Source organism: Anolis sagrei, chromosome 4 (assembly GCF_037176765.1).
Source record: "Anolis sagrei isolate rAnoSag1 chromosome 4, rAnoSag1.mat, whole genome shotgun sequence".
Lineage (NCBI taxonomy): Eukaryota > Metazoa > Chordata > Lepidosauria > Squamata > Dactyloidae > Anolis > Anolis sagrei.
Window position 1 is genome coordinate 217,518,529 of NC_090024.1, and position 23,246 is coordinate 217,541,774.

General features: G+C 41.4%; 1 protein-coding gene across 5 annotated transcripts in view; it reads left to right on the top strand.

Annotated features, from left to right (window-relative positions):
• Positions 1 to 1,014: 1,014 nt before the first annotated feature.
• The window catches only part of KCNS1 (potassium voltage-gated channel modifier subfamily S member 1), a 56,926-nt gene continuing 34,694 nt past the window's right edge, over positions 1,015 to 23,246 (top strand). For 2 of the 5 annotated variants that reach the window (XM_067468168.1, XM_060772200.2), the window contains exons 1-3: positions 1,582 to 1,650; positions 4,463 to 4,701; positions 15,641 to 16,633. In XM_067468168.1, the coding sequence (XP_067324269.1) occupies positions 4,654 to 4,701; positions 15,641 to 16,633 (1,041 nt within the window). In that variant the 5' untranslated portion in view covers positions 1,582 to 1,650; positions 4,463 to 4,653. Of the gene's footprint in view, positions 1,651 to 4,462; positions 4,702 to 5,931; positions 6,271 to 15,640; positions 16,634 to 23,246 lie in introns of those variants that run through there. The other 3 variants (XM_060772201.2, XM_060772202.2, XM_060772203.2) reach the window with 3 other exon arrangements.

Below are 23,246 nucleotides of genomic sequence, written 5' to 3' on the forward strand. Positions count from 1 at the left end.
CTCCGGGGCAGAGAGTTCCACTGCTGAACAGCTCTCACAGTCAGGAAGTTCTTCCTCATGTTCAGATGGAATCTCCTTTCTTGTAGTTTGAAGCCATTGTATCGTGTCCTAGTCTCCAAGGAAGCAGAAAACAAGCTTGCTCCCTCCTCCCTGTGGCTTTCTCTCACATATTTATACATGGCTATCATATCTCCTCTCAGCCTTCTCTTCTTCAGGCTAAACATGCCCAGCTCCTTAAGCCGTTCCTCATAGGGCTTGTTCTCCAGACCCTTGGTCATTTTAGTTACTCTCCTCTGGACACATTCCAGCTTGTCAACATCTCTCTTGAATTGTGGTGCCCAGAATTGGACACATTAGGAAGAACTTCCTAACTGTGAGAGCTGTTCAGCAGAGGAACTCTCTGCCCCAGAGTGTGGTGGAGGCTCCTTCTTTAGAGGCTTTTAAAAATAGGCTGGATGGCCATCTGTCAGGGGTGCTTTCAATGTAATTTCCCTGTTCCTTGACAGAATGGGGTTGGACCAAGGCAGAATAAAGCACGGGTAGCATGACTTCCCTGGATCTAGACACTAGGCTCCTATTGATGCAGGCCAAAATCCCATTGGCTTTTTTTTGCCGCCACATGACATTGTTGGCTCATGTTTAACTTGTTCTCCAGGAGGACTCCCAAGATCTTTTTCACATGTATTGCTCTCGAGCCACACGTCCCCCATTCTGTATCTTTGCATTTCATTTTTTCTGCCTATGTGGAGTATCTTGCATTTGTTAGTGCTTCCGCAAAAGCACACCGGGAAAGCCAGGTTTTTAAGCTTTTCCTAAAGACTGCCAGGGTGGGTTCTTGCCTAATCTCCTTGGGGAGCGAGTTCCAGAGCTGAGGGGCCACCACGGAGAAGGCCCTCTCCCTTGTTCCCACAAGCCGCGCTTGTGACTGAGCCGGGAGCGAGCAGCACTGGTCTGTGGGGTTTCAAGGGAGAGCCGCTCTCCCTCCCTCTCCAATCTCTCTCTCTCTCTCTCTCTCTCTCTCTCTCTCTCTCTCTCTCGTGTGGCAGTTACAAAATCAGGCAAGGCGTCCTTCTGTGCTCCGAGGCTCCCCCCTCCCTCCCTCGGCGTGTCCCTTCCTCTCTGAACCCATCCCTCGCTTTGCCAAGGGCCTCGGCGGAAACGCGCATGAGGGGCAGAGAGAGGCGCCTCGCTCGCTTCTCCCTCCCGCTGCTCCGCCCGCCTCCTACCAAGAGCTTCTCTTGCCACCAAACAGGGCAACAGGCTTCCTCGCCTGTATCTGGAGAGAGACAACAGGAGGAGGGAAGGGAAGGGAAGCCGAAGAAAGGCAGCGCTTCTCCCCGCGACTGGCCAAGCCGGAATTTGGAGACGGTGCCTAGTGGGAGGCGGGCGGGCGGGCGGACAAGTCGGGGACGGACGTCGGTGGCGAGGCGCCCCAGCTGGCCAGAAGAGGCCGAGGATGGCTTGGCTGGGCAGAGGCGCGGCTGGGCGGAAGGCGAGGCACCTGCGCGGAGGAAGCGCGCCCCGGAGCGGCAAGAGGCGCCCTCGGGCTCCAGGGGCAAGGCGCTGCTAAGTTGGCCGTGGGCGCACTCGGAGGATGAGCCCCCCACAGACGCCGGGGAAGGAAGCCCGCTCTCCGGAGGAGCCTGAGAGGTAGGGCGGGCGGGCGGGTGGGGCGTCCCCAGGACGCTTTCCCCTAGAACAGTCTTTCTCAACTTGGGGGGTCGGGACCCCTGCGGAGGGTTTACGAGGGGGGTATCAGAGGGGTCCCCAAAGGCCATCAGAAAACACAGTATCTTCTGTTGATCATGTGGTACTGTATGGGAAGTTTGGCCCGATTCTATCGTTGGTGGGGTTCAGAATGCTCTTTGACTGTAGGTGAACTATAAATCCAACAACTATAACTCCCAAATGTCAAGGTCTGTTTTCCCCAAATTCCACCAGTGTTCACATTTGGACATATTATGTATTCGTGCCAAGTTTGGTCCAGATCCATTATTGTTTGAGTCTACAGTGCTCTCTGGATGTAGGTGAACTACAACTCCAAAACTCAAGGCCAATGCCCACCAAACTCTTCCAATTTTTTTTTGTTGGTCATGGGAGTTCTGTCCATCAAGTTTGGTTCAATTCCATCGTTGGTGGAGTTCAGAATGCTCTTTGGTCCAAAACACCTGGAGGGAAACCCAAGTTAGCCCATGCCTGAGTTATAGTTCGGTGAGGCATCCACACACTTTGCCATGGCAGTGAAAATGTCAAACTGCATCAGTTCTGCACATCAAACTTACAGCAACCCGGGGGGGGGGGGGGGGGTCTTAGCAAGATTTGTTATGAGGGTGTGTGAAGATTTACAAGATTTGCCTTTCTCTGCGGGTGAGAAAGTGTGACTTACCCAGGGCCACTCAGTCTCTCTCGTGTGTGCATGTGCTGTACCTCCATCCCATGTTCTCTTATCCTTTTCTCCTGGGACTGAAGCAAAGTTTCTCAGCACTGTGGACAAAGTCTATCGGTGTCTCTCAGACTGGAGGTTATGAAGGCAAATAAGATGAGGAATGGCCCTGCCTTGGGAATGAGTCCAAACAACCAAGGAAATCAGTTGGCAGGTGCCTAAATGTGCCCAAGAATGGGCAGAGCTTTGACCAAGAAGTAATTCACAAGCTGCCAGAGACAAAATCTGGCAATGCTTTCTTCTGGTATTCACCCACACAATGCCACAGTCCATCCTGGGGCTTAACTAGCCATAAAGAGGTATTGGTGCAGTGCTGAGTTTGGAAAAGTTACATTGGGAGCTGGGTGGGTGAGGTGAGTTGTCAGCCAAGCTCTGGCAGTGACAGCTAGGTAAAGCAGAACCAGAGCAGCTGAGGTGTAGCCATTAGAGTGGTAACCTAGGAAAAGAGATGCCTAGATTCAAATCTTTACTCGACCGTGAAACTCAGTATGTTACCTTGGACTTGTCTTAAACTGCCTCACCTGTGGGTATGTGTAAGACCATATGCATGCTTTGAGATCCTAAGGAGAAAAATCTACATCTAATAATAGAACCCTAACAGTTTTTGGGTTCCAAGGGGCTTAAATCCAATGTTGTTGAATGAGCAGGGGGATCTATTTTGATCAGAGAGAAGTTCATATTTCTTATATAGAGAATTCTTCCTTCCACCCAGCCTACTTGATAAATATCTGCTAAATACCAAGATGGAATCCACTACAAGGGAAATCACTCTCTGCAAGGGACTTCTATGGAATCTGCACAATAGAGAAGTACTATGTAGCTGTCAAGAATGATAATTTGAGTCCATACTCAACTCTGGTCTTTTCTGATTAGGGCTTAGGACTAATCAAGATAATTAGTGAGACATGTGATGCTTTGGGAACCCTCAAATCTTGATCCAGTCAGTGCATGACTGGCCTGAAGTCACTTCTGGATCTCATAGGGCACTTGGACAACCGGCAGATATTCCTGTAGTGATGATTGTACAGTAGATTATGACTTTGGTAAAATCAGCACAAATCAATCAAATGTAATTTTTATTGTTTTTTAACTGTATTTTTACCTTATATTCGTCCATGACACAAATATATGTCTTTGTTTGTTAATGTTTGTATTTGCCTTGTTTAAAATGTGTATTGGGTTGTGCCATGTTATTATTAGCAGCCTTGAGTCCCTATGGGGGAGAAAGGAGTGATAGAAATAATAATAATAATAATAATAATAATAATAACAATAATAATAGACTCTGGTACAAGCCATGATGTAGACAACAATAATACTTTGTGTATCTTAGTTATAGATATCTGTGTTCCAATGATAACACATCTGATAACAAAGACAACAATATGTCTTTTTTTGTTAATGTTTGTATTTGCTTTGTTTAAAATTTGTATTGGGTTGTCTCATGTTATTATTAGCAGTCTTGAGTTCCTATGTGGAAGAAAGGAGTGATAGAAATAAAGTTAATAATAATAATAATAATAATAATAATAATTGACTCTGACACAAGTCATGATAAAGGCAACATTAATACTTTGTGTATCTTTGTTATAGATATCTGTGTTCCAATGATAACACATCTGATGTTTCAAAAATAACAGTAACATAATACTTTGTGTATCTGGCACAAGCCAGTCAAGGTGGTCCCAGTAGTGATCGGCACACTGGGTGCAATGCCTAAAGACCTTGGCCTGCACTTAAACACAATTGACGCTGACAAAATTACCATCTGTCAACTGCAAAAGGCCACCCTACTGCATGCATTATTCGCCAATACATCACATAGTCCTATACACTTGGGAAGTGTCCAACGTGTGATCCAATACAACAACCAGCATAGTGATCTTGTTTGTTGTGGACTAATCTTGCTGTGTTTCAAAAATAATAATAATAATAATAATAATAATAATAATAATAATAATAATAAACAACCAGACAGGAGAAGAATGTGCAACAAATCTCATGCATTTCTTTCCCCAGGTATCCATTTCCATAAACAGTCCATGTATTCGAATATGGGAACATCCTGTGCTATTGGTCCAACCTTCGTCAAAGGGTTTGCTCTGAGATTCAAATGAGATCATGGTTTCAAAGTGCTCTTGGAGATTATACAAACATGTTGCTGTAGATGTACTAATGTACCCTGGAAAATAATATATGGATCCCAGAATATGGTAAGATGTACGGTGAATTGGGCAGTTCATCTGTGGTATGAAGAGGTAGGAAAAAGCTAAAGGAACATTGCATGCACCATATATTTGTTTTTGATACTTATTGTGACACAGTTGCTTTCTTCTGTATGCAGATAGATCCCATTTTTCTTGGCTGCTGTATCTTTTTCTCTTGTGGGGGAATAGAAACATCTGACATGTCACAGGTAAAAAGCAGCATGCCATGATGCATAGCAATATTCGCTTGTCAAATCCTGTATGTGTCTATGCCTTTCTGAAAAGTAAAAATGATAAGAAAACATGGCAGTTAGTTCTGCACTTCAGACACCCAGACTATAGCTGCATCTGCAGTGGCTGTAACTGTTTGTTATGTCAAGATCTCCAGACCATTAGAGAGTGTCTGGGAGCAGATTTACTCTTCTGACTTTGGGAATGAAATTAAAATGCAAGGAACATCGTCTCCATGCTCCCTTTCCTCCTGACCTCCCCAGCGCAGGCTGATCATTCTAGATAAGATGTGTTGATTGGGAAGCCCTGGGGTCCTCAACAGGTTTCAGTGGCAGCAAAGAGGTCCCTGTAACACAGCACATGGCACACATAGTATACAGAATTTTTGAACAAGAGGTAGGCACATTTTGAGTATAGGTTTGGGAAAGGAGGGCTCAAGAAGAAGCAGTGAGGGCTCTTAACAAGGCCCTTCTGCACTCTGATTAAACAATTACTTCAGGTGCCAAGGAATGTAAAGTAAAGAGTTTTTAGGATACTATTAGCTAAAGCCCTGCAAGCCACAGGAACAAGTGTGGAATATGTTGCAGTGGCCTAGATCTATACAGAAGGAGATTTGGACATTGCATGGTTCATCTGACAGGTTTGTGTCTTGTTACTTCTAATCTTTAATATAATTTTGTCAATCAAATGTGATATGAGGTAAGAAGGATTGGACTGGAGTGGACAAAATGCAGTCCAGGGGACTCATACTGTCTCCAAGGATGTTTTTGTATCCTCTCATCCTTCCATGCTTATGGCCAAAATAAAAATGAATGATCTTTCCTGGAAATCTCTAGTAGTTGGAGCCCCTGGTGGTGCAGTGGATTAGACCACTGAGCTGCTAAACTTGTTGACCGAAAGGTCGCAGGTTCGAATCCAGGGAGCAGCATGAGCTCCTGCTGTCAGCCCAGCTTCTGCCAACCTAGCAGTTCAAAAATATGCAAATATGAGTAGATCAATCAATAGATACCGCTCCTGTGGGAAGGTAAAGGTGCTCCATGCAGTCATGCTGGCCACATGACCTTGGAGGTGTCTACAGACAACATCTGCTCTTTGGCTTAGAAATGGAACACAACTGGACCTAATGTCAGGGGAAAACTTTTACCTTTACCTTAATCATTCATCTGTTAAATAGGTTGCTGGGATCCCCAACACAAGCCAAAGTTTTTTCCCCAAAACTAGTAGTTGACTTTTGATAACTTCTAGATGACCAGAGCAAATTTGACAGTTTGTATTATTCTTGGAGGACCCTAGGGAAGAAAATTGGCACTTGGATTCTCCAACACCACCTCTAAAATAGATAAGGGAAGTTGGAACTAAGAATTGATATTCAAGCCTGGTATATTTGAGGTAAGTGGAGAAGCTAAGCATGCAAGATGTAAAAAGTGGCTTTGAAGGGTGAGAGGTATGTTTATATGTGGTATATATATAAAGGTAAAGGTTTTCCCTACATTAAGTCTAGTCGCGTCCGACTCTGGGAGGTGGTGCTCATCTCCATTTCTAAGCTGGAGAGCCGGCACTCCAGCATGACTGCAAGGAGTGTCATTACCTTCCTGCCAAGGAGGTACCTAGTGATCTATTCACATTTGCATGTCTTTGAACTGCTAGGTTGGCAGAAGCTGGGGCTAACAGTGGGAGCTCACCCCGCTCCCTGGATTCAAACTGCCTACCTTTTGGTCAGCGAGTTCAGCAGCTCAGCAATTTAACCCAGAGAGTTTGACACATTTTATATTGTTGTTATTATTATTATTATTATTAAATTATTAAGTTATTTATGTATATATGTATATGTGTTTTCAAGTTGCCTGTCTAGTTGTGATGACCTCATGCATTTCATAGGGTTTTCTTAGGAATACTCAGAGGAGGTTTTGTCAATTCATTTTTCTGAAATATATCCTGCAATTGGTCAGTCTAATATCCAAGTTTTAGCCAGGACTGACTCTACTTAGCTTCCAAGATCAAACAGCATTTGGCACTTTTCCAGTATGTAGACTCTATATTTATTTCATATCCGTTAACCAAAGATCTCATACAGAAATCTCTGTAGAAGCTATTTCCACTATTTAGATACAATCAATACTTCCTTGATACAATGCTGTGGGTGTAATTCCTATTATATGGACAGAGCTTTATTCCTTTTCATGACCATTGCTCAGGGACTTGTAATAATTATGAGTGCCTTGAGAATTTGCTTTCAATAGAATTGACAGAACCCTTGCTGTCCCCAAACTCTAAAAGCAAGATGGAAATGTAAAAATGTGACAATATAAATGCAGTATTTGAACTTCCCCTCCATTCAGAATTTTGAAATGCTTTTTGGTAAATTTCAAAATAAAAATAGATACCAATAAAATTACATTAATTGAGGTATCAGTAGGTTAAATGTTTTTGAATATTTACATAATATTTAAGAAAAGATTGCCCAACTCTGATTAAACCATTATTCTAACCTCCATCAGTGTAAATACGCTTACGTATCCTTCTAATAATAATAGAGAGTAAAATAATAAATGTAATAAAATAATAATAGAATATATAATGTAAATATAATAATAATAATAAATAGAGTAAAATAATAAATTTAATAATAATAATAATAATAATAATAATAATAATAATAATAATGTAAAGGTTTTCCCCTGACATTAAGTCCAGTCGTGTCCGACTCTGGGGTTTGGTGGTCATCTCCATTTCTATGCCAAAGAGCCAGCGTTGTCCATAGATGCCTCCAAGGTCATGTGGCCGGCATGACTGCATGGAGCACTGTTACCTTCCCGCTGGAGCACTACCTATTGATCTACTCACTTTTGCATGTTTTTGAACTGCTAGGTTGGCAGAAGCTTGGGCTAATAGAGGGAACTCACTCCGCCCCGGATTTGAACTGGCGACCTTTTGGTCAGTCAGTTCAGCAGCTCAGTGGTTTAACCCAATAACAGAGAAAAATAATAAATAACTTTGACTCGAGTATAAGCCGAGGGGAGCTTTTTCTGACTTAAAAAGGGCTGAGAAACTCTGCTTATACTCGAGTATATATGGAACTTGAATTAAAATCACTGCTGTTGTTCTCTTTCTGTTGTGTTTGTTAAACATACGTTTTCACTGTGCCATTACTTCTTTAATCTTCCTCCCTTAACCTGTCTTGAATAATTTGGAGAACTGTGGCATATTCTGTCTCTCTCCCTCTCCCTCCCTGCCTCCCCCCATTTGTATGTGTTTGTGTGCCCTTTTCTTGTATCTCTCAATCAGTAATAATTTATATCTGGTTTCTAATAAAAAATTACCATGTGAAGAGCAGGGAGAAGCATGAAAGAGAGCTCTGTGGCTCCCCCTCAGGCAGTAACCAGACCCCATTAAACAGGCATAGAGCGGGGAGCAGAGGGAGGTGGTGACTAGGGAGCAAAATTGCTTCTGGTTCATCTGCAGTTTGTTGGAGAGAATAGCAGAGGAATACCAGTATTCTTGTTCATCTGCCCCGTCTTTGCAGCAAATTGCAAGGGGAGAAAGAAGCTATCCCCATTGCACAGTGCGCCCCTGACCACCACCACCACCATAGCAGCAGCCCCCATAGAGTTTGGCAACTGTCTGGTTATGGTGAGTTTGAATGGCCATTAGAGAATAGCATCTTGTACCCCATTTAGCAAAAAACATAACCCTCACATAAAACACATTTATGCTACTTACAGGATTCCCGTTCAGTATTTAAATAACTAAAATAATACATATGCAGACTGCCTCTGGTGACTGGAGGTAATATATGGCTATTGAAGGAGTCATAGAACCTTGGTGCTGGAAGGAACCATAAGGACCATCTAGTCAACATGCTGCAATGCAGAGATACACAGCTAAAGCACTTTTAAAAGATGCTGATTTCAACCTCTATTTGAAGACCTACAAAGATGGAGAGTCCACCAACTTCCAAGACAATTTATTTCACTGTGAACCATTTTTTTCAGTCAAAAAAAGTTTTTCCTAATGTTTAGGTGGAATATCTTTTCTTGTAATTTGAATCCATTAGTCTGGAGAAGCAGAAGTATTGAAAGGTGTATTTCATGTCACCTCTTGAGTCTTTTCTACTCCAAATTGACTCCAAGTCATTCCTTATAAGGCTTGAATCTAACCTCCCTGAATTTATCGAATCATCTTTGAAAGCTGTCCAAATTGGCAACGACAATTGCCAAGTCATTATCATAGACCAGTGGTTCCGAACCTTTTTTTAAATTGACCACAGATCACTTTGACCAGGGACCAATCTCCAACATTAGTACTAAAAGGGTTACGAATCCATTTTTGGTCAACTTTAGATTCGGTTTGGTTATTTGGAGTGCTGATTCAGAAAATTGCATTAGATAGACCACATCAGCCCTAGTTTCTGATACAGAACATATGCCTTCCAGTAGTTGCCATCTGCTCACCCACAGAAAAAAAATATTTAATAAGGCTTGGCACTATAAGAGGGTTTCACAAGACCAGTTGATCTCATTTCAGCAGTATAGTAACAGTGAGGCCGCAGACCATATTTCCATTCTTGCGGACTACTGGTGGTCTGTGGACCACAGGTTGGGAATCACTGACATGAACTATAGAATCATAGAGTTGAAAGAAATCACAAGGGCCATCCAGTCCATCCCCCTGCTATGCCGGAAATGCAACCAAAGCATCCCCGACAGATGGCCATTCAGCATCTGTTTAAAAGCCCCCAAAGAAGGAGCTTCCACCACCCTGCAAGGGAACATATTCCACTTCCAAACAGCTGTCACCATTAGGAAGTTCTTCCTAATGTTCAGGTTGAATCTTTCTTTCTGCAGTTTGAATTCACTGCTCTGTGTCCTACTCTCCAGAGCAGCAGAAAACAAGCTTGCTCCCTCCTCATGTGACATCCTTCCAAATACTTAAACATAGCTATCATGTTCCCTCTCAGCTTGCTTTTCTCCAAGCTAAACATACCCTATTTCTAAGCCATTCGTCATAGAGCTTGGCTTCCAAATCTTATGGCACTAATTCCACTATTTAATTATGCACTGTGTAAATACATATTTCATTTTATCCATTGTGAATTTCTCCCCTTTTTAGTGGATGGCCTTTGGTTCAAGCATTATAACAGGGGGAGTAATGGCTCTGCCTATTCACATTCTCCACTTCATTCATAATTTTACCCTATGTCTCTCCGTACTGCCCTGTTTCTTAACTAAACATAATAATATATAAGATTGCAGCATTTGTAGAAGCCAGTGAAATCACTAAGGAAGCATGCCTGCTTAGATAATGGAGAAAAATTACCCCTTGTTTATGCAGTAATGGTTTACTTCTTCATACGTATATGCAAGAAGCAGTAGAATGGCATATTATGTAATGTTACATATTAAAGCCTGAGGGCCACTTAATGATTTGTAAACCACTCCGAGAGCCTTTGTGACTGAAGAGCAGTATATAAATACTCTAAATAAAATAATAATTAAAATATATATATACAGCAAATTTCCAAAGGCAACATAGTTATGTATGTGTTGTACCCACAGACCATCAAACCAGTTGCGAATCTTAACATTTGGAGCTTTCCCCCTACTGTTCTGACAGACTCATGCCTTAGGGATGTTGCTTGTTGTGTAACTTAGTGGGTAGCCACATGCAGTACCAGTGTGTTAAAATTCAATAGCAAGGCAATCACAATTATCCAGCTGTGTCTTTCTATGTGTCAGATAGAGGCTCAGCTCAGATCTTTAATAATTAACAGATATTATTTGATCTCACTCAGTACACTTCATACAGAAATAGTGGGCGGATGGGACAGTAGTAGTTAATGCAAACCACACAGCGTCAGCCGGGAAGCTTTGAAGCCACCAAACTCTGCAATATTAAATTTGATTTTTGTGAAGGAATTTTAGAGCAGGGGGAAAGATCCCTCAGTCAAAGAACTTTCAGATCTGAGCTCCTGCTCATCTTTGGTTTCAAGGGCGCCATTGATTCAGCTTGAAATCTGCCGCAGAAAGCTCTGTAGTGGGCCAAACAAGGAAAGGCATTTGGGGCAATGTGTGTGTATGTGTTTGGCTCTTGAAAATGTTTCATAATATTTCAAAATCTAAAATAGGATGTAATCATATTTAGAATCATGGAATCATAGAATATAGAGTTGGAAGAGACCACATGGGCCACCCAGTTCAACCCCCTGTCATGCAAGAAATACAGCTATACCTCAGTTAATAAAATAGGATTATAGATGGCCAGATGACTGTAAATAGGTGTTTTACTCTCTGAGGCTTTATTACTTTAGGTATGCCTGTGATGCATGCCTTAGTTAACAGGGTCTGCTATTTACACATAATTCTATGCTATTGGGTATGCACATTTTTTTCTGCATTAGTAGGATAGCTTTGGGAAAAGTAGACAAATATCCACCTATTTTTGCCCAGCCATAACCATGTATTCACTCCCTCTCTCAGAGCACCTGGGGGTGCAATGGGTTAAACCCTTGTGTCAGCAGGACAGCTGACCGAAAGGTCAGTCGTCCAGATCTGGGGAGCAAGTGAATCCCATCTGTCAGCTCCAGTTTCTCATGTGGGAACATGAGAGAAGCCTCCCACAGGATGGTAAAACATCTGGGCATCCCCTGGGCAATGGCCTTGCAGACAGCCAATTCTCTCACACCAGAAGTGATTTGTAGTTTCTCAAGTCTCTCCTGACACAAAAAGTTCTTGCTTTTAAAAGCCATTTACACCAATGAATTTGCATGTATTACCAACTGTGTACTCATCAGGGAACTGCAGCCAGTCTCAGCTGTCAGCCAAGTGTACCTGTATGATAAATTATTTCCATATATCTCTTTGCCACAGTTGTGCTGCATTTCCACTGTACACTTAATAATAATTCCCTCCAATAACAAACACAGGTGAGGAATGCCAAAAAAATACAGCTCAAAGAGGGTCTAAACTCAGAAACACAAAGGCGGTATTGCTAGCTCAGGAAAGGACCGTAAAACAAAAACTTGAAAAAGAATTCCAAACCTACCACAGAGATTAATGTTATTTGTAGCCACAAAATGGTGCCATATCAGTTGGGAAATCAAAAGCCAAAAAGTTATCTTTCTCAAGTTAAGTGACCGTGAGGCTACATTGCTCAGAAGTAGAATAGTTGCTGGTTGCTGGAAAAAAAACCATTTTGTGGAACCGAGACTAGTGAATAAGCCTTTTGCAAAACTTGGAACATTGCAGTGAATTCTGACAACAGAATAAAACCAAGCTAGAAATAAGCAAGTGCCATGTATAGAACTGTGGGCAATCCCAATCTCCAGAACATTTTTTTCTCCTGCAGTTAATTGGAATAGCCAGCAGTGCTTATTGATTTATGTTGCATTTTGAGTTTATATTTTTGTTCTTTCACATACACTCTTCTGTCCAGGAGCTGAAAGATCACTTTGTAATTGCTTCTATATAGACCAAATTGCTTTTCTGGCACATGAGCTTTAAGGATTGCACTTTCGGGTAAACATAAACAGTGGGCTTACAAATATATTTGACCAAAAGCTAATATACTTACTTCCTCTACTATTTGGCATAATGGTTGGGGGAATCTTTGGGATCTATTGGACCGCCTTCTCCTTTATAAACCTGGCTTTCAGAGAAGTATTTGAACCTTTCTTAGATTTTGCAGGCTGGTTTTATTCAATTGTTACTCTCTAATGTATTTTGTGTTATTGCTGCCTATTGTTGATAATGCTGCACACTTTGCAAAGTGGCTTAAATACCTCCTGCACAAAGAAACATGAAAAAGATATCTGGGGTCAGACTTGGTTAATACTTGGGTGTGAGATAGCCAATGATTATCAGGTACTGTAGGCGATATTTCAGAGAAAGTAACTGGTGAAACCATCTCTGAATATTTCTTGTCCAAGAAAATCCTTTGAAATCCATAGGTTCAGTATATGTCAACAGACAACCTGAAGGCACACATACGCACTACCTTTTCCCCCCCTTTCTTGTTTTATTTCACCTCTTAATTAATCATGTCAAAATCCATGCTTTGACATTATCTTGATTTGTTGTCCTTGTGTGCCTTAAAGTCAGCTCCAACTTCTGGAACCATGACAAGATTTATTCAATAGAGAATGTGACTTGCTCAGGGCCACTCAATGGGTTTCCATGGCTGCATAGCATTTGAATCCAGGTATCTCAAAGTTCTAGTGACATTCAAATGGCTGTACCACAGGACCAACTAAATGTGCACAAAGTGGTGAACATGTTTTGAGATCTCCCTATTTCTTCTTTGGGTAAAATCTTGAAAAACTAACATTGGTGAAGCAGAGAGGGAAGGGGGTAGAGACTCAAGTCATGAAATCTGAATGGTCAGAGTCTTAGAGCAGAGTGGAAAAGAAGTTGCAACAGACTTACATACCGGACTGTATTTGGTATAATTCCAATTTCTGGTGACATATTTGACTTGGGAGGGAACCAGGCCTTTTACATCTGTCTCTTCTCCTCCGGCTTCCAGCTACCCTAGATGTAATCTGAAATAGAGCCTAATCTCTACTTAAGTCTGTGATCATTCTTCCCTTCTTTCAGACTTCTCCATCCCATCCACACTTGCCCTACCACCCAGTTTGCTTTCTCTGCTAGCTTGAAATCGGGTCGTCTTTACACCTTGCCTCCACTTTGTGCCTATTTGGCTAGTTTTTATAAAGCCATTGCCTGACCATGGATTTGGGATTTGTTTCTTATGTTTCAGCAGGGTTTTTTTCTGCTTTGATAAATCAGAGTTGTCATTAGTATGAAGATGGCTAGCTATATCAACAGCTTGCCCCTTCCTTCACCTGCAAAAGACTGAAAAGATCATAATAGCCATTATTGTCAACATCATTCTAGGAACCTAACCCAAAATAGGTTAGAGAATGATTATATAGAAGATATTTGTCTTGTGCTGAGTATGATCAATATATAAGACTGTGCAGGGAGGATAACATCACAGAAAATGTTTCTCAACAGACTGTAAAAGGAGGGTGGCATCACAGAAGGTAATGTTTCATCCCTGTTACTGTCTACTCCGTTAAGTACCATCTGGAGGGATTGTTCAAAGCAGTAAATGGGGCTGTGACTCTCTGTTGCCTCTTACACAGGGGGTGAGTCATCTTTTGCCTGCTGTGGGGAATTTTGCCACCTATTTTGCTGATATTTTGTTCAGTCTAGGAGCTGCTGTTTTGCCTACAAAGATAGTGTTTGAAGGACACAAAGATCAGGTTTGACCTGCCTATTTGGATCAGTTTCATTGGATCTTGTCCAATGATGAAAATAGCATGCTTGATTAATATGAGCTACAACTCTGGCATGAATCCAGTTGCTACTTTCAGCTATAGCTGATTCATTGACTCAATTGCAGAATAATAAGTTAAAGACCATGTAAACCCCATTGATTCAGTGGGTTTACTCTAGTTGGGAATAGCAGTTACATTAATAGCTTCTGTTTCTGTTCCATCCTCCAATCATAAGTAAAGGCATCTGGTTTCAAAATAATTATTATGCCTTTCCTTAGCCTTCCTTTCTTGGGAAGGATTTGGTTAGTGATTTGTCTCTGTTGTAGTGGTTAGCCTATGGAGACCAAGATTCGATTCCTCATTCAGCATGAAAACCTGCTGGATGACCTGGGATGAATCATAGCCTCTCAGCCCCAGTAAACCCTGCAGTGGACTTGCCTTAGGGTTGCCATAAGTCAGAAATAATTTGAAGGCACACAGCAGCAGCAGCAGCAGCAGCAGCAGCAACAACAACAACAACAACAACAACAACAACAACAACAACAACATGATTGAAGAGGAGTGGTAGACTTCAGCTATGCGGTCTTCTGGGTGTTAATGTTCTGCAACTTCCATAATTCTTCACCAGCTGTACTAGTTAGGGTGATGCAACTTGTAATTCACCAATATCCAGAAGTCACGCATTCTAAAGAATCCTAAAATTATTTTCACAATCCCAATGGATCTTTGGACTTGTCTTCTGTGTTCCCCCCTCCCATACATCTGTGAAAACAACTTGTCCTTTAAAATTGCAAGGGAGCTTCCAAAGCAGTTTGATTTGCCTTGCAATCGTATCTCAGCTGGGAAAAATGATCAGATACTATTAAGCTAAAACATATGGGCCTGGAGTGAGCAGCTCTTTGGATCTTAGCCACTTGCATACTTTAGGCAAAGGTATATGTAATGCTTCAACTACCCACTACGTTTGCTTTTAAATTTTATACAAATACTTTTCCTTTGTAGGAATCCAGATAGTGTCGATTCTTTCACAAACAAAGCAGGGGGAATAAAGGAGCAGGCAGACTGGGTGGTAGTGCAACACTGAGGGCTGAGAAGAGTGGTATACAAATACAGTAAATAAATACATAAATAAATACTCTTAACTCAAAATTATCCTCTGAAACCTACTTTTGTCTAGAATGTCCAGCCGTTAAGGTTTGTCTGCAAACCCTTGTATGTAATATGCGACTCAGCTCTGTATTAAAACACCACTATTTAGATAACATGTCAGAAGTTCTTTCTCAATCCTGTGGGTGGTAGTTCACAGCTATTCATAGCTGAAGGGATACATCAGTTGACAAATGGTTCTAAGAAGCATAGTTAGATATGCAAATCACCCATGTGACACCCAACCGCATTGTTTGGATTGTTGATTTTTTTTTCTTTGAGAGTCTTAAATCCTCTCTCTTTCTCTCTCTTTCTCTCTCTCAATCTTATCTTCAGGCCAACATAGCCCCAGCTCTACTGATCATGGTCAACAAGACCTTAAACTACTGGGATCCCAGTTTTGAGGATGAGGTCATCAACATCAATGTTGGGGGCCTGAGGAGAAGGCTTAGCTCAAGCGCCCTCTCCAAGTTCCCTGACACTCGTCTTGGGCGCTTGCTCTTCTGTGACTCAGAAGAGTCCATCCTGCAGCTCTGTGATGACTATGATGTGGGTGCCAGGGAATTCTACTTTGACCGCAACCCTGGCTTCTTCCTCTATGTGCTCCATTTCTACCAGACCGGCAAGCTGCATGTTATGGAGGAGCTGTGTGTCTTCTCCTTTTGCCAGGAGATAGAATACTGGGGTATTAATGAATTTTTTCTGGATTCTTGTTGTAGCTACCGCTACCACGAACGGAAACTTGAGAGTGGGCATCACAGTTGGGATGAAGAAAGTGAGGTCAGTAGCGTGGACACCTCCCCAGATGAGATCTTGGACTTCAATCATGACCTGCTTCATTACAGCACACTGCGCTGTGGCAATCTACGCAAGCGCCTGTGGCTCACTATGGAAAACCCAGGCTACTCTATCCCAAGCAAACTCTTCAGCTTTGTCTCCATCAGTGTTGTGGTGGCTTCCATAGCAACCATGTGCATCCACAGCATGCCAGAGTACCAACAGCCCGATGAAGAGGACAAGGTGAAGGATGACTCTGTGTTGCAAAACGTGGAGTACTTTTGCATCTCCTGGTTCACTTTTGAAGTGACTGCCCGCTTGCTGTTGGCTCCAAACCGCAGGAAGTTTTTCAAGCACCCCTTGAACCTGATTGATATTGTCTCAGTCTTGCCTTTCTACTTCACCCTTTTGGTGGATGTCACCATGGGGAGTGACTCAGAGCTAGGGAATCTGGGCAAGGTGGTGCAAGTCTTTCGCCTCATGAGGATATTCCGGGTGCTGAAGTTGGCCAGGCATTCAACAGGCCTGAGGTCCTTAGGAGCCACGTTGAAGGTAAATCTGGAATAAGTGATGTTTCCATTTTCTTGTATATCTCAGGTTTGGCATGTTCGTGTGTTCAATCTGGAAATCCAGGTTGAAGCGGAAGCTAGGAACAGAGCTTGGAAAAGTTATTTTTGAACTGCAAACACAGAACTAAGCAAAAGCAAGGTCATTGGTCAGCCGCTGTAGAAAACTAACGATAAGTAACTTAAAATGTACCAAAAAGTTACTTTTTGTGGTTGCTGGAAAGTAAAATAAAGGTAATTATATCTAAGTGTACCCTTTAAAAATTCAGCCTGGCTTTGTTTAGTGACAGTTATTTATTCATTTTGTGCTTTTGAATTTTGATTATTCTAATGCAGAGATGTAAAACTCCAAATAGTTGGAATTCCAACCTCCTGCACAAAGTAGATATCTCTCTCTGATAATGCGGCGATGTACTTTGTTCCTACCAATATGATAGCATACATGTATCCTTGCCACTCCATTTTCCTACTTTGGCCTTTATCTTTTGAGCAGATGTGTGGACAAAGTTTAGACTACCATATGTTACTGGGCTAGGACTACCATCAGCCCACAAGACGAATGGTAAGGAATGCTGGTGAGTCGCACTCCACTCCACAAAAGTGCTGGTTCTCAAGGAAAGAGTTCCCTGAAAGAAAAGAATAAATAATTACAGACAGAACTTGCATTATTAGGCTTGCATCTGTGGGAAGAGGAATAAAACAATTTCTCAGTGGTTGTATTCAGTAAGGCACTACTGCGATGTTATTGCATATAGGAACCAGCAAAATGACCATTGTGCATAAAAACCAAAGCACAATGAGATTAATGCTTACCAGAAATGGACTAGGAAAGCCAGTGCTCATTTGTAGAGTCCAATGTACATCAAGGAGCCTTTGCTGATGTCCTTTTACACATCTTCACAATTCACTAACATTAGTGCCTCTGTTTACTTAGCCAAGCATGCATAAAGTTATGCAGTAGCAACAGAGAATTCCAGCCTCTACTGGTCTCTGAGAAGGGTTGTGAATTAATTGCTTTCATGTTAGTTTAATCTCCAAAGAGTTATTTTGCAGAGTCAGTGGTGCAATCCTATTCTTGCTTACTCAGAAGTAAGTCCCATTATGTCAAATTGGATTTATTGCTGGGTAAATATCTGGTCCACCGTGCAGGGCTATTTGCCAGTTCCCTCACACATACAATCCACATACACACAACAACAACAACAACAACAACAACAAGAGGAGGAAACCTAAATCTATTTTCTTCTGAAGTTCTTCTCAAAATGGTGAGATAAAGTGGCATCACCACTTTTCTCCATTTTGAGAGAGACTGTCAAGAAAAAAGAGGCATATGGGGGTAATGCAGGGTCCTGTGGAGTTTTAGGGGAATGGGGTTACTTTTATGTATTTGCACATACTTGAGTAGCTTTCTGCATGATTTGTAGGGCAAAAATTGCTCCCAAATTATATCACTTTTTAATTTGGGGAGCTTGGGGGAATTGGTGTGGACTTCAGGGACCATATAATTAGGATCCAGGCTACACAATATATGTTCGGCCACAATGTATAGAACTGTTGCCTGAAGCAAATTGTAGAATCCATTTCTTGCCACAGAATCCCATTTACCTTGGTAGGAAATCTGAGGGCTGATTTAACTGCAGTGTATACATAGGATGGACTTCTGTTTCTTGCGTAGCCCTGTGATGATTCACAGATGGAGCCCTTCAGGGGTACCTACAGTGCTACTCTCTTGAAGCTAAATTCTATTAAAAATTCATCTGCCCCTCACAGATTTACAATTTACATTTAGGCTTAGGTTTCTAAAAGATAATATAGATTTTTGAGAAAGGAAAAAGCACTATGGACAGCATCCTAATCATGAACACTGAAAGGAAATCTGTAGTGCAAAGGATATTTGTGGACTTAAGCCTGCACTGCTCTTCTTGTTCTTAAAAAACCTGGTATTTATAGGGAGAAATGAGCCTCACAAAGATGCATAATCTGCATGCAATGTGGTTGAATTTGCCAGGGCACAAAGACAGGGGTCCTTCCAAGCAATGAACAAAGGATTGTGAAGGGTATTTAAGTGAATTTACCACACCATGAAGATTGTGATGGATGGATGCAGAAGGTATTCCCTGGATCTGTCTATAAGCATCTAATGCATGGATAAAAGTATGGAGTGGTGGAAGGAAATAACTCAGGAATGTCTTGAGCCCTGGTTGTACCAGGGAGCAACTTCTGTCTGCCATCCACATAAGATGCTTTCAGCATAGCGCTGAAAATTTGATGAAGGCAGAATCTCACTTGAGAACATCTGCTTGCTGCCTCTGCTGCTTCGGATTTAGACTTTTAATGTGCCATGTGTGCAAATTTTAGAGAGAAGTGCTCACCGTAATTTGCCTCCCACTGGGCGAACTTACAGCTCTATTGGAGAAATAATTCATAAAGACTGTGGTGTTGGTATAAACCAGACAACGTAGGGGGATGTTGTAGCTAATATTAAGGATTCTCGCAAACATACCTCTGGTAATTCTCAACTGGGTAATATGGTTACCAACTGCATGTGGTTAGACTGAATCTCTCATCAGTAGTCCAGGGGAGGGGATGATGGGATTTGCAGAATCAGTGGAGAGCCATAGATTCCCCTGCTCTATTCTATATAGAAATCTTGTCACTGAGCTAACACAGCTTTGGCTAATGTTTGAGTTATGTCAAAAGCGCACAAAAAAGGAGGATGAGGAGGAGGAGGAGGAGATTAACTTTTTTGTAATGTCCATGTATTCTAATACACAAGAGGACATGCCAACTTACAGATTTTTCCCATCTAGAACCACTTTGGCTTTTCATTCTCAAGACTCTATTTAACATTTGTCCTATATTGCTGTATCCCCCCATTTCATTCCAGTTGTCATGTATCATTGAATGTTTTATAATTTTTAAAGACACTGACATAAGCTTTTGAGCCACGATGCTTTGAATTATGAACTCACTAGTATTACTCTCACATAGTTTGGCAGTCTGGTTTTTGGTGTTGTTATTGGCAGATTGGTTAATGAAGAAAGCTGACAAGAAGAAAATCAACTCATTGGAAATATGCTGGGGGAGAGTTTTATGGATACTGGAGACTGCTAAAAAGTGAATATGTCATAGAGGAAATCATGCCTAAACTTTCACTAGAAGTAAAGATGACTAAATTGAGGCGATCATAGTTTGGGCATATCATGAGATGACATGGCTTATTGGAAAAAATGCTAATTCTTGTTAAAGTGGAAGCAGTAGGAAAAGAGTGAGACCACATTAGGGTTGGATTGATTCAATCAAGGAAATCACAGCCCCAGTTTGCAAGACCTAAGCAAGGCAATTGATGGCAATTGACCTTAGAGGTTTTTTATTCATAGGATTACCACAACTTGTCAACAAATAGCAACACCATCTGTGGTATCTCCCTGCATGCCCTGTCCCTCATGCATTTTCTTCATGCTCTCATTGGTTGAAGGTGAAACTGACAAAGTAGAAGAGGAGCTTGTCTGTTCCATCTGCTTTCTTGTAATTTTTTTTAAAAAATACTATGTACATTAACATTAACATAAATACTCCTTTTAAAAAACAGCCCCTTTTCCTTGGACCAACAATGGAAATGCTCCATGACTCGTAAAGTCTGAAGTCTCAACAAAGGGAAGGGGATAAGCCAGCAGTGGTGTCTACTAGTGAATGAGTAGATTGGTTGGTAGGATTTAGATTTTGCACAGATAGAGAATGTACAGTTGGGAAACTGACAGATGAGCAGCTGAAAAATGTTGGTGTGAATTAGGCATGTTAGGCATTAGTTGGTGATGGCAGGTATGAATCTGCTCCAGTTTTTCATTTGAATTTTAAAGAAGCTATACAATGTGCTCAACTCTGTCCCTAGAATGAGTTCAGGACATTGGCTAGCTCATTTAAAGGTTGAATGAAAATCCAGTGTAGAGTAATCACTGGGTTGTTGTAGGTTTTTCGGACTATATGGCCGAAGCATTCTCTCCTGACATTTCGCCTGCATCTATGGCAGGCATCCTCAGAGGTTGTGAGGTGCCATAGATGCATGCAAAACGTCAGGAGAGAATGCTTCTAGAACATGGCCATATAGCTTGAAAAACCTACAACAATCCACAATTAAAGCTTTTAAAAACATTTGAGTATTTGTGTAAGTCTAGAAAAAATAGTTTCAGAAGTATTACTTTTAAGAAAATAAGTCTGATAAAACAGTGGAAATGAATAGTTTGATTAGACAACTTTTCTTACTGAACTAAGGCAGATTCAGAAGTGAATCATGGCTCTTCCATAGGTCAGAACTGCTGACTTCTAGAGAGATGCTGACACAGGATTCAAACAAAGAGCAAAATAGGACTTATGTTTGGCACTTCTTAATGTGTAGGATGTCTGACAGGGTGTTTGTTAGGAAATGTGCTTTTTAAAAAGACCTGAAAGGAAGGCAAGCTTTGGAAAGTGCAGAACCAGTGGAGCATGAGACAGCCATGCAATGCAACAGCATGCCATTAACTTGAATCTTGTCTCCTTTGGATTTTTTAATGCAAGGTAATAATGGAGTAGAGAGTCTCATCCATTAATATAACAAAAGGGTGGGCAGCCTGTAGCCTTCCAGATGTTGCCAGGCTGTGAATCCCATCAATCTCTGACAGGATGACTACTGGTTAAGGTTGATGGGGTTTGCAGCTCAGCAATATTCCTTTGGTGTGGAGTGGGCTGTGAGTGTGTGTGATGTGGTGTACTCCCAAATGGAGTGCATCTTCCTTTTCCTTTCTCTAGAAGGATAAGACAGTTTGGCTGGATAACCATCTGTTAGAAGTGCTTTGATTGAGTATTCCTTCATGACAGAAAGAATTTGGATTGGATGGCTTTTGTGGTCTTTTCCAATGCTATGATTCTTTAATTATTATATTAGTAATCTGATTCTTTTAGGCCTGGTCTCCATCTCAGTACGCCTTTTTGCAAACAGCCCCGATGGCAACAGCAATATGTTCCCAAAATTCTTTTTAGTTGTCATGTGGATGCTAGTAAAATTGGACAAGCACTAATATAAAATCTGTGTTACTGTATAGCTACATTCTTTCTATGAGAAGCATATTTTATTTATTTATTTACTTTATCTTTCTCTCTGTGGGAACTCAAGGCAGCTAACAATCACACACTTTGGTCACAGTTTAAAACAAAGTGAACACAAAAATTAAAAATTAAATCATATTGTGAGGATTTAGGTTAAAATATAATAAATACAATTAAAATTGAATTTAAACATCAAAGTCCCTGACATGCCACTCATCAGGTAATGACAAGCTCTTTTCTAAAGTAAAAAAGGAGGTATCTTCTGACTACTTTTTAGTGAAACAAGGCCTGAAGTCTTAGAAATCTCTCCTTAAAAGTTAATGATACCCTTTCCATAAGTAAGGATTTGGCAAGTTTAATACTTAACGGAATTTTGAGAAGATAACAGGGACAACGAAACTGCAAATATTTTGTGCCTTAATGCATTCCCAACTGGTTGTGAGTGCCCACGGGGAGATAGGACAGGATACAAATACAATTGTTGTTGTTGTTGTTGTTGTTGTTGTTGTTGTTGTTGTTACAACTCATGATTTTGGTGGGTATGTCCTGCTCAGAAGTTAGGTCATTTCAGATCATTTCATTCTGTTTCAGGGATTATGGGGGTTAATGAGAGCACAATATTTTAAATGTTTCTGTTCTAAAATATTGTCCTCAAGCATTTGCAATATATCCCAGTGTTTTTGGCATCAAATCTATCCATTCCATTCTGGGTTTTATCCTTTCCCAGCCACATTCTCTCCATCTCTCTTTAATTCTCCCCTCTTCTTTGCTCCTACTTTCCACTTCCTTATTTTATTTTCCCCTTCTGCTGATCCTTGCCTTTCAGAAGGCAACCCCTCTAGCTTTACATATTTGCTTTCCTTCCCTCTGTTTTTTTTAAAGCACTTGTTTCTTTAGCATGTGAGCAGGCACACATCAAGTGAAATGGAGGAAGGAAGAGAGGTTTGGAGGCCAAACCACAGCGGCAAGAGAGAGAAAAATAATAGAACTGGGGAGGGGGGAGTACAACAAATAGGTGCAATGTGAAAGATAAGGGAAAATGGCATCAAAAACTGGAAGGAAAGTGGGAAGGGAAGCTAACACATACAAGTGGTGGAATGCAGAAAGCTGAGGCATGGGAGGGAAAAGGAGTTAAGGAAGGTGAGTGGTGTCATTGGTATGTACACAGTCCAAGGTAGGAATAGTGGCCTAAGATGGGACAAGAGAGGGTAGATACATGTATTGAAGTAGAAGTTGCAAGGGTGAGGAAACTGGTGAAAGCGTAGAAAGAGGCAAGGAAGGGAGAGAGGTGCAGCTGCAGAAAAAGAGAAGGAGGTTTGGTGAAGTCACAAGGTGAAAAAAGAGAGGAGAAAGCAGAAAATGTACAGTTGGAATCCAGGGAAGAGCAGTACCGTAGGGTTTTGGCATCTACTGGAGTTTGGTTCCAGGATGTCCGTGGATACCAAAATTCATGGATACTCAAATCTCATTATATATAATAGCATAGTACATTTTGTATAAAATTGTTAAATCGA